The sequence below is a fragment of the Zosterops lateralis genome, assembly GCF_965231275.1.
Source record: "Zosterops lateralis genome assembly, chromosome: 5".
Taxonomy (NCBI): Eukaryota; Metazoa; Chordata; class Aves; order Passeriformes; family Zosteropidae; genus Zosterops; species Zosterops lateralis.
In genome coordinates, this window is record NC_139766.1 from 53,788,025 (window position 1) to 53,800,993 (window position 12,969).

Below are 12,969 nucleotides of genomic sequence, written 5' to 3' on the forward strand. Positions count from 1 at the left end.
TTTCAAGAAAATCTTTTTTCATAGTCTGTGATAAAATCCTGTCAGCGACCTATAATGTAACAAGTTTTATGACTTTTAAATCTCGGATATAGAGTACTCAGCAGGAAAAGCTTACTTTGTAGGTATGCATCAGAATTAATTGTATGAGCGTGTGTCTGCCTGAGGGAAGGAACCTGAATGAACATAATATTTACCCTTGCAGCGCTGATTATATAAAATTTTAAGTTATTCTGGAAACCCTGTTAACTGAAAAAAAGTAATGATGATCCTTCTGCATGCCTTTGTTGAAGCATCACTTGTGTTTCTGGTTGCTTTTGAAGGATTTATAAGACATACATTAATCATTTTCCTATATGTGCCTCACTGAGTAAATAACTGAATTTATAGCATTAAAAGCATCAGTTTTGCCTAAGATAGAGATTGTAATTTTGAAATATTGAACTAGTGGAGTTTTCATTTTATTGAAAGCTACAATAAAATAAAGGAGAATACACTAAAAAATGTATGTACATAAAATTTGGAAAGAAAGGAAACTGTGATCAAGGCATAGAAGCAGAAAGAAATCAGACAATACATGTGTAGATGTGTAGTGCCCAGTCTCATTGCTGATCTTTTCAGTCGTTAGTAAATACATCAGTGACATTGGGACATTACAGATGTTGTACCTGCACTCCCCACAGTAAAAGTAATTTTTTATTTACTTGTTAAACAGGTAATGTGGTTCTATTCAGACAGACTTTGCTGGCAGCTCTTTTTCTTAGGAAAAATAGTTACTGAGAAAAAGGAAAAGAGTGAATAAATGCACAGAAGCTTGTAACAGGACCCTGTTGCAAGACCTCCTAATAATACCTACTTCACACTCGTCCCTTCGGAATAAATTCAGTGTTTTCAAGATCTCATATCCTATGATGATAAAGCCTGTGAAACAAATCAGATGTATAAATCTTTTAGAGAAATGATGAAATGGAAGGCTTGCACCAAAGGCAGAAAGCTGCTATGATGAAGCAACTTTTAAAAGTCTGTGCTATAACAGCCCAGGAGTCATAAAGAAAGAAAATACTGACATGAGAGATAACAATTAGGAGTAGGAGGAATTGATTAAACCACTGAAGAACGGTGACAGACTGGTTAAAAATAGGATGGAGACTGAGGCAGCAGAAAAGTAAACATGGGGTTATGTGAGTCATACTTCTACAACTCTACTCACTTTACTAGAAATATCAAAAATATCTCCAAAACAAACAAAAAACCAAAACCACAAAGGCTTCAGATGCTTCTCAGCATAAGCAAAAATTCAGCTGGAGGGTGGAATGAGAGCTAATGAGGCCTCCAGCCCACTAAAGAGCATCACTGAACCCTAACCTGCTCTATCTGCCACGAGGTCACAATGCCGCTGATTATTTCGGAGTCAATTCTGAAAACAAATCAATATATTAAAATCTTCTCATTCAAGGAAGTGTCAGCAAATACTTGGAATACTACTTCCAAAATATTGGAAATAGTGCATTTAAGGTAGAGAGGATAAATAGGCTGCCTGTGTCAACTAGCATAGGAGGCTTTCAGAACTATAGGCTCAGTTTGCTGTCATCATTGCTGAGTAAGCTAGGAAAACACCTCATTCTACACCTAGAAATATAAAGATGACTTGTCTGGGCTACTGTGACTTTCATGTTGATTCCAAATATCTGCAGTAATATTTAATTGTGATTACAGACCAAATGGAAAATTTCTCTCTTGCTAATTGTAGGCACAAATGTCATGAGCTGCCAGAGTCATGCACATAAATGACTGCAGTGATTTGCACTTCTTGTAAAGCTGCAGGATGAACGGCAAAACTCTTAAGTATAGACATAATTCAGTATAGACTGCACTTCACTAGACCTACACGAGTCGTAACACTACTGAGGACTTTCAGCTTTTGCTACGTGACCTGCCACTTCTGCTTTCTTACTGTAGAAATTTGCATCAAGGGTATTAATTACAGAAGTCAGAACACAGTAAGACAATAAACACTGAAGGAAATTCTCAGTTCCCTCAAAGGAGAAAGGAAATAATGTAAGAGTTTTCTTCTTTCATTTATTGCCAATTAGTAAAGCATGGTTGAGATTAATCATATAACTGAAACACAATTAAAAATCGCTACAATAAATTACTATTATGGTTATTATTTACAACTTAGCTGTGGCTAATAACCAGTGAGACTGATGCTCATTACAAGAGATAATGTGTAATTAGCTAATATTAGATATTTGATGTACTAAATGGTTGTCATAGATCTCTTCTTAAAAGATTGTCACTATTTTAGAATAATTTTAAAATAATAAAATACTATTATAGTAAAGTACAGCATAATGAGTAGGAGAAAAGAAAAGGTTCTAAAAAATAGATGAGACATTGCTTGGTAAGTTGACCTTTTAGAAATACCCACTCCTTCACTTATCTTCTAAATGAAAGGCAGGATTATTTTTAATTCTAGCTAATGAGAGCGGATGCAAGTACTCATAATTGAAAGTCACTCACATTTGAGCCAGCTACAGTTTTGCTATTATAACATAGAATAACAACTTGAGTTAAGGTTGCATGACAAATACCATTCTGCTCTGTTATACTCTAAATTCTTAGTTCTGAAATATTTCAATTGCGACATAACTTTTTCCCAAAAGACAAACACCTAATTCTTCAAGAAATATTATAAAGAGACAGAAGAAAAAAGCTTCTGTTCAAAGGAAGATCCTACCTACATGAAAGTTTAAGTGCAAAACCACCAACAAAGATGATGTTCTTTTCTGAGAGGAGAAATAAACTTTTTAGGAAAAAAATCTTCCTTTTCTAAACACTTTTAGCCATGGAAAACAGCAGAGGATTGAAAGCTGGAATCTGACATAAAAATAACCCTTACTAAAAAGAAATGTCTAGGAGTACTCTATCAAAAATTGTTGTAGAAAAGTTTTGCAAAAGTGTCTGTGTACACGGCTGAATTGGATTTTATCTTAAGATTTTGAAGAGCACAGCTAAGGAAGACTGCTCTGAACATCTGTGTGTTGCTAATTCCACAGGGAGAAGAAACCCAAAGCCACTCAGAAGATTGGCTGTACTGGCTGCTGTGCAAAGTTGCTCTTTCCTCAAGAAAAACCAAATCTATTATAACACTTGTGGAGGAAAGGTTGCTGAATGGCATTAACTATATGTTTATCTGGTCATTTTCTCATGGCTGCTTCTAGGATTCAACAGCTCTGGAGCTGGTTACCTTTATTTCTTACCCAATTGTTTTCTGCTCCTTCTGCTGGGTATCAGTGATACTCTTTTGAAGGTACTGTGTTAATGTAAGTAAAGCACAATGACTCAGTTAAAGTAATGGCATATGATGGACTCAGGTGGACTATCCCTTGCTGCACTGGAAAATATCTTCCTCCAAACACCTCTGAGAAGGGTCTTCCAAGGGTCTGATTTGGATCTTCCTGTTACAAGTCCCAGCATGTGCAATGTGCTGGGAGAATATATTGCTGAGGTTGGTGCTAGTAGAGCTGACATGCAACTTACAAGCACTTCCAGGGAAATCTGGTTTCTAACTTCCATTAGATTAAATTCAAAATCTCAAAATGGTTTTGTGCAAGCTTAGGTTCTCCATATTTTTCCAGCACATATCCTTTGGGACTAAAATTGACAGGTATCTGCTTTGGTGAAGGTTGGATGTGCAAGACAAGTACGATGACAGGATTTGTATTCTTTCCTTATGCAGAAATGCAGACTTTCTTTTGAAGGCATATTGTTAAAATCGAAGGAAGGACAGTTCTCTTTCTTGGTATAAAACCAGGTACGACTGAGAACATAGGCTTGGTTTCATTTCACAGTCTAATATAAAAGCTCATTAGCTCAGAGATCTTGAACTGTCCCAAAGAGACGCAGTTTTTTACAGGGCCCTGCTTCATTACACCTGTGTTTCCAGAACCACAGGATGGAATTTCATTTTCAATCTCCTTCTTTACAGCAAGGATGTGGGAAAGGTTATTATCATGTTGCTCAGGGAAATGCGCCATCCCATCATCAAAAGCCAATATTATTGACTGACAGTATTCAGAGAGGGTTATGGCTTGTAAAACCAGTCATTCACATTACAACTGGAACAATAGTGCTCTCTCTTGAAGTGAGTCAAGGAGAAATAACAAAAACTGTTGCATTTTATATTATTTTTATTTCTACTAAATGATGTGAAATGCACTTAACTTTTTCCTGGTCTGACCTCCCTTTTACTTGAATTGCAAAGAAAAATGTTTCCTGGTTTGAAAATTGACTGAAAATGAAAGATTCAGTAACACTCTCTGCCCTATTTTTCAATTTCTTTTACCATTTCTACTAGACTTTTAATACAAAAAACATGTTTATTGCTTTATTAGAGCAACTATTCCACCTCAAGTAATTTACAACCCATTTTTGGTTATAGGAACACCATTTCCTTCAAAATATAAAGGCACTACAGTGTATTTACCAGTGCCCCAGTGCAAACAGAGCAATGTCTGAATACCTCAGCATGACAATAAGTTAGATTTTCTTACCTCTTACACCTTTATCTGAGCAGCCCATTTCTTTGTATATGTCATATCTTAGTGGTTTTCCAAGCATGGAGAGACTCAACTACTGAATCTGACTTAGAATGCTGAGCAGACTTCAATGTGCATTTAAAGTGATGTTCCAAAGAAATAAAGATGTGTACACTGGCATCTTGGCAAAACACTACTCAATCTCAGCCAAATCTGACTAAGAGATGGGTCTTAAAAGCCTTTTATCCCAAAAGAGGAGTAAGAACTAGTGAATAGCTGACCACTGATATCCCATCTGTACCTCACTAATGAAACAACTGAGCAAGCACAATCCTCAACCCTTCTAATAGCAAGAATCAGCTTGCTGGTTGTAGAACTGTTGCACAGACACTGGAAATACAGGAGGGAAAAAATGGAGTTTATTTTCTTGGCTTGGCCAGATCTGAAGGACACTGTTATTTTCTGTGCTGGAAGAACGTGCAAGAGAGACAAACTTTGCAACATCAAACTTCATTAATTCCAGTTACTCAGCTTCAACTTAGCATCATCACAAAGTGACTAAAACTCAACCTAGTCAACTGATTGTATGCACACAGAAGGCAGAAACTTACTTGGGAGAGGGAAAATTTTAAAATATTTATTCCTGTGTGTGTAACTTAGTCCATATTATGACACCCAATTGAGTCAATGGGGCTGAAAACCCACGCTCCCTCTTCCTTATCTAAGTGAGCAACTGGCAAGGTGACCTCTTTGCTAGATGATGCAGCACTGCTCTGAGTACCTGGGTGGCCTCAGGAGAACTCTTCCAAGAGTCAGGATCTGCCTAAGGCTATTCTGTGTCCCAGGGATGGATGCCATGGTGTCAGCGGCAAAAGTGACATACGACAACTCACTCCTCACAGCTTAAACCTCGTGAAGTTGTGGACGTCCCACATTTATTATTAACCAAAATGCCAGGCCTGTGGCTTACACTGACTTATGCCAAAACTGTTCTTCGACATACCTTTAATGTCTCCTGCATCCTTGGAGAAAATAATGATTGTTTTGTTAAAATATATAATTGAAATACAAAATAAAGAGAAATCTGTTGATGACACACACCTATACAGGAATGCACATATCCAAATGGGATGGTGGATAAAAACAGTCTTAAAAATAGCAGTTCACAGCTGTAGTCTGCTGTAAAAACATTCAAAACTAGATATTTCTTGAAAATTGCATAGTATATACACGGAACATCTGCTGACATCACAGTAACTTGAAGAAAAGGAAGAAGAAATAATAGCACTTCACAGTACAGCAGATAACATGATAAGCCAAGATCAACAGATAATATTTATGATTCAATTAATTGTACCTTGAAAAATAATGGCTCCTCAGGAAGGGGACTAACAGGGAGGGAGGTTGTGCTACTCGCTGGACTCATGTCAGTACTCTGAAAGAAAAGAACACAGGAGTTGGCATTTCCAGTCAAGTTCTGTGGACAACTTTTTTACATTTTGGGGGAGGGGGGGAGGAAAGAGCTTGAAAACATCACTGAAAATCCAACAGAACTAGACTGACAACTGCAACCTGTATTTTGCTTGCAATTAGTTCAAGTATTTCTCTAATGGCTAAGTACTCACATTTTATTTTGAATTAACTCCCCATTCAAAGACTGAAACATCCACAAGTACACAAACATACTGTTCATATTTGTTCATACAGAAAAATTTATTCATCTCAAAAGAAACTATGACATAAAATTTTAGATTATTTTTGCAAGGGCTCAGTAGTAGATTTAGAAGGAAAAATTAAGAGGAAAGCATAATATTGCAGGAAAATATTAGGTTAAATGCTTTTAAAAAATCCCATTCACATGAGTAATACACCTTACAAACAAGCATTAATACAAGAAAAGAGACTGTGAAGACCAAAGTTATTAATCAGAATAATTGAGTACACTTCAATGATCTGTCAAGTCAAAATGCTTGGAAGATTGACCTAGAACCCCACCCTCTTCAGATCGAATTTCAGTAACCTGTTGGTTAGCATGGTCATTATTTTTACAGATGTGACAGATATTAAAACAAGTGTGTGACTCTTAACAATATAGAATGGTAATAATAATGGAAGAACAAAATCTGGAGTTTAAAAACATATATAAACAATATCATAATTGTTCTGGAGAAAACGAGAGTAATGCTACTTCTTGAGCAAAAAAGTTCCTAAGTGCTGAAATTGAAAAAAATCCACCATGATCACCAATAAAACAGAAATGAAGAATATAAAAAAAATAAACAACTTAGCATGGCCTACTAGTGCATTCCTTTTCACAGTGTAGCATTGCAATGCAGAATGACTTAATTCAACTTGTGCACATGACTATGACTTAATTCAACTTGTGCACATGACTAATCCAATACCACTTTTTGCATCACTATGAATCTACTCTGAGTCCTTTGATAAAGCCAAATTCTGCAAGTGAGTCACACTGCTCCACCCAGTGATTTCTCTAACAGTTCATTCATCAGATGATATTTATGGAGAGACATTGCATTTTACTCAGCCAGCTGAGTAGAAGATGAGAAAAGACAAAATTTTGGGTATGAAATCCCTGTGTCAAATCCAAAACAGGGCACAGAGACTTCAAAGTTAACACCCGCTGAGAAAATGTGAGTTAAATTAGATACCTATCAGTTACATTATTGCTGAAAGAAAAGACAACAGTTACTTGCTAAATAATAGGGATGCAAGTAAATGAGACAGAAGGGGGCCATGGTAATTATATCTTAAGAAAGAAACAGGTAATTTATAACCCACGGAACACAGAGATGATGTTGAGGAATAAAGAGAGATTACAGCATGTCAGAAAGCCAGTATCTTTGTAGAATCCATTGTATTCAGAAAGTCAGACTCTTGCACCTGGTCATCAAGAAAACTAGCCAATAATATTTATAAATTAAATGAAACTCAGCTGTTCTACATTAAATACAGAGTGCACAAAAAACTGGATACTTCTGTGGGAATGTTTTGCATCAAATGCCAGCAGCTCAGCAGAAGATAATTTGCCTTTTAATTTACATAGAATAGAGAAAAAAAACTAAAGAGGGAGAAAAAACCAACCAAAAAAACCAAATGCATCTGATTTCCAAACCAAATCAAATGCCCTAATTTGTAATTAGAAGTGCACAGGAGGGCAGACCCATCTACCCATCTTTAAGCATTGAATCAGCATCACTATGAAATTCCGCAAAGCGTGATGACTGGACAGGAGCCAGCCCAGGCCTGATGTTCACACTGATGTGGCACCATGCCTGAACCAAAAGGGCTGTTGGGGTGAGGAAGGGTGTATAAGGAGGGGCACCATGACTACGTGGCTTCTGGACTGAAAATAATTTGAGTTTGTCCAGACAGGAGCACTGACAGCAGAGTCTATATCTGCCCAGAGCTGTCCACATATACATCGTCTCAGTGGCACCTCCAAAACCTTCAGTAATTTTCCTCTCTAAGGAAAGCAGAGCAGTATCTGTGCCTGCACAAATTAATTAAACCCAGTGGCCCTAAGACAATTTATTATAGTGGAGAATTGAGCGAGACAGTACCAAAAGGGTTGTTTCTCGAGCTATTAAAAAACCCAAACCCTTACAAACTAATCACTGCTATGAAAGATGTTGATAGCTTGCCCTCCTGAAGTGATATACGTAGAATTTCAAACACCACACTCCCCCTTAAACTTGCTCTCTGTAGTGTGTTTATCATAATCACACTTTGCAGTCTAAAGCTCACCATACATATTAAAAAAAAAAAAAAAAATCACTATGAGGAATTTACTCAATGGGGACTTTTTATTTGATGTTGTCTAAACCAATTGTGTTCTCATAAAAGCAGCCACTCACTTCAAGTCCAGCATAAACTTGATAGGTTTTAGTTATAAATTAACCAGAAGATGCTACACCATTAGGCTATAATTATATCTTGTAAGTCATCACAAATGCTAAATAAACATAATTTGTATTTTAATTCAAAATCTTAAGCAAAATTAGGGCATCTAATTTTGCAGTACTTTGCTGTGCAACTATCATTTTAATATGTAGTTTTTATGCACAAAATGCACAGCTGGGTTTTGTTGACTGAGCCTTTCCCATGTGTCAGTGGCAACCTCTCAGTTTACCAGAGGGCAGAAAATTTGCACAGCTTTAATCACCTAAACTACATTTTCAAAATGTCTGAATACAAAGCAATTCAAGTATTTCTCAGAACAACAGTATAGAAAAATACCATCTTGTCCATGCCAAAAAAAGAGCATTTCTCTCAGTGCTTTTTTTTCATTTGTTTGGAACAGGCTGCTAATATTCAAAACACTGACATTATTAGAATTCTGTCAACAATTCTTTCATGATTGAAAGATCAATGCTTAAGTTTTATTTTAATTTCTAGAATCAGTCTAAGTATACGTCATGCTTATTGTGCAGTTGAACAGGTACTTTGGAGTCACTGATAGGCCATGCTAATCATTTATCCTTGGAGAATAATGTTAAAACTATGATCAGGAAGTTTCCTGATAATGAGGCAAAGGAAGAAAACAAGTCTAAGAGAACAAACTTTTCCCATTTCTACATCCATTTTGGAGATTCAAGGTCAGAAACCTGTCTGAGGACAAATTCTCATCATTTGAGCTAGATGAAAGTGAAACCAGCTGTTTCCAGAGCTGTTTTAAAGTAGTTACAGGCTTGGTTTTGTTTTATTCCACTTGTCTCTGCCTTCCTCAAAGCAGAATGTTTCACAAACCTACATAACAAGGTAAACTGTCTAACTGCAGATTAGTGAATGTGGTCAGTGGTTCTCCAGCAACACAGAAGATAAGGTTAAAAACACAATCCTTTGAAAAGGACTCTTTCTTTTGAAGAGTCATCTACCAGTCTTCAGCAACTCTTCTATAAATGAAAGCAGATTCACCTCATAAATTCAGATTTTTCTTGCGGCAAACCCTTGCCTTTAATCTGATGTTCTTTAGGAAGTGGCCTATCTATCAGCCTTCATTAATTGTGCCATAAAATAAGGGCCATCCACCAACAGAAGCCAATTTAATTTGCTACAACTGCTTTTCAACAGGAGTAAACACTGCAATGGTAGCTGGCAGACACTGACTTCTCAGGAGATCAGTATTGCAATTTATTGATCTAAGCAGTTAATACTGACAGAGAAAACCTTCAGTGGATATTAGAGCTAGAGATCCAATAAATCTTTATAATAACTGAAGAAAAGACAATCTGTGTACTTTATAGCTTTTTCTAAGGGGTAGTGGATGAGTGTTGAAGTGACTTTCAGAGTGATAGTTTTAGTTGTACCATAAGTTATGTCAGAAAATATCATTTTATAATCTAGAAGTTGAGTAGAACTAGAAAATTAAATAAGTGAAGTCAGCAAGCTCAGTAGTGACATTTTGATATACTGAGGGTAATCAAAGACCTGCAAATGGATTTATTAATGGGTCTGCACAGCATCTTTATGAAATATTGTACTTAAATATCATTATCCCATTTTATCCATGGAAGTGAAAAAGAAGGGAAAGTGATTTGCTCAAAGCTATGAAGGGAGGTTAAAAACAAGGACAGAATCATCTAGTTAGTCATCCAGGGTGTGCAATGGTCTTCCATACACTTTCAGAGTGCTCTGATTTCTGTAATTTCTGTATTAATGTCATGAAGAGGTTTTGATCATAAATATACTTCCTGCAAATAAATTTTCTATAAACAACTGAGGCCAGAAAAATGAAAATTAGGTTAGATAAAAAAATAAAAAAAATAGATACACAATAAAAGCTTTCGCCTCCCACCTTCTATCAGGTGGTTTGAGTAACGTTGCCCAACATTTCCCAGCTCTCTCGCTAAGAAGGGAGTGAGAGCCTCTTTAAAATGTGTTTTGCTATATCTATGAATACAATTCAGGTGGCTATTTATAAATCCATGTCACATCTCCTTCCTTAGAAGATACAGTTAAATATTCTTACTAATGACTAGTGCATGCGAATAACAGCTGAGACATTTAAGTATTATTTTCCAGTATTTGCCTGGAGCTTGCTGCTCCTCCATAGCTAGGAAAGCTGCATGGGTCTTGCATTTGACCTGAGTTACTATAGCTCCCATTGCAGGAGTGAAGAGTAAATTACAGCTGCTACTGTGTCTTGCTTCCTCTTTCTATGCTTCATGAGGTACAGAGGGTCGAGTAAGCTTTCAGTGTTCAATTACCGACTGATTCTCCATCAGCAATTAGTATACAGGCGTACAGATTAGTCCTGACTCCTCTCACAATCTAAGCAAAGCCAATCATCTGGGGAAGCTGGGAAATTTCACTTCATAAGAGATACTGATCTGTCACTTAGCAGTATTTTTATGTCCCAAACTGTTTGCTTTAGAAGAGCCTGAGTTTTCAGGAAGTCTCTTAAATCTAATACTTTGCACGATGTTTTTTTCCACCAAGGAGGAGTTGGTATGAAGAATATTTTGTTGACTGTTACTTATTTCCACTTGGAAAAACAGCTGAAAAATGCTCTTTCACCCTTCTAATTAAGCTAAATCAATTAAAAAGCCCATAACCAGCAAGTAACATAAAGTGCACATGGTTTGTTGAAGGGCTACTGTGCTGGAAATAGTTTAGTCTCAGACTATATATTCACATTGGTTTAAATTTAATATAAACTTAAATTTACTCAAATATTTAAATTTACCAAGTTACCTATCTCTCTTCTCCTTATATTAGTTGCAAAAGTGTAAGAACACCAAAGCTCAAAGCACAAATTACTATTATTATCTGTTTTTGAGTTTCTAAAATGGCAGTATAAAATTCCTTAACATAAAAGTTGGTAGCTAGGACAAGGACAACACCTTAATAAACGTTTTGAAATCTGTAAACAGAGTAAAAAGCTGAACTATTGAGAATGGGAGGTTGCTGGTTTAAAACTGAGTACATACCTAGTGGGAGGAAAAAAAATCTGTTTTTATAACCACAGAAATATCACATTTCTTTAAAAGACAATGACATATATGTCATTACATAACTAATGCATTTATTTAACAGCAAATATTCTTCCTTTCTTCTCTTTATTTTCACCTCGATTTCATCTTTAGCTCATCCTGCCAGTCTGTCTTTTCTCCCTGCCTTCCTCCACAAAACTCATAATAAACAGAGACACAAGTTTCCATGTCAGACAACTTCCTGCCACAGAGAGGTTACATGAAGGCTCCATTGATATGCAGGAGAAAACCATTTTTACCTTTCCAACAGCAAATTCACCACAAGTTAATCTCTAAAAATCCCCTTCACTTCTATTGCAAGCAGAATCTAATTTCAGGACTAATTCGGACAATGACTTTGGGGTTACCATGTCTTTGAGAGGAGACCTGCCAGACCATCAGAGACTGTCACTCTCTCAGTTGGGACTGCTACCGTAACACATGATATTAAATCCAACTCCAGTCATATTTTTATCCTAATGAAAACCAGGGGGCTGCTTTCACAGATGCAAATGCTTTGTTGACAACATAGTGGAGAACTGATTTCCTTAAGCAAAACTCTAGTCCCTCTTCAGTTTCTATTGTTTCTTTCATACTTCATTGACTATACTATCCAGCCTTGACATTTTGTTATTGTACATTCCTCCCTAATAATATCATATAAAATCAGCTTTTCTGGTCTTTCAGCAGGCAATTGAGAGAACCAAGTGCTCTCCTGGGATTTTAATCTGCAGGCTGCCTATTTCAATTGCTTTTCTTGCCTTGCAGGAGATCTTTCAGGTTCAAATGCACATTTTTTTTTTTTTTTCTCAAAACTGCTTTCAGCTTTGTAGAAAATAGACTGTAGACGGTTGTCTCTCACAGTAGGTTCAGTGTGGTTTTTTCTAACTCTAGTCACAAAGACACTTTCTTTCTCCAAACCCTGCATCACAGCACTTACAGTAACTACCTGATACTCCACAGCACAGTCATAATCTGAATCTTAAAGAAAATGTCTGGTCTGCATACACTCCAAGAAGAGGCTATCAACAGAGAACCCCATTGGTCTCTCTCACACTTCTACAGCGTCCCTGCATAGACATCCATTGCTTTCCTGCACTTTCAAATAAGACACTTAGAACTCATCAATAAATCCATTAATCAAACTGAGAAGGCTCAAATCAGAGAACAGAATTGACTCCTTTTCCTCCCTTACACACACAGGCATGTTATGCATCATAACAGAACATACTGGGACCAAGATAGAAGGTGGAATTACAAAGGACTAGATATCAATACAAACAATAAATGCACCTCAATTATATTAAAGAGGGCAGAAGTATAAACAGATTATACATTTATTTGTTGCTGGATATGGGGAATCAACTGTCTTGATGGGTTAGGAAAAAATGCTCCCCAAACCATGTTGCTCTCCAAGTCCTTCTGAGTACCCACAA

General features: G+C 36.6%; 1 protein-coding gene across 1 annotated transcript in view; it reads right to left on the minus strand.

Moving 5' to 3' along the window:
* The window catches only part of CCSER1 (coiled-coil serine rich protein 1), a 383,892-nt gene that overhangs the window by 85,776 nt on the left and 285,147 nt on the right, over window positions 1–12,969 (minus strand). The window contains exon 7 of the mRNA XM_083861973.1: window positions 5,896–5,973. Within this exon, the coding sequence (XP_083718099.1) occupies window positions 5,896–5,973 (78 nt within the window). The remainder of the gene's footprint in view (window positions 1–5,895; window positions 5,974–12,969) is intronic.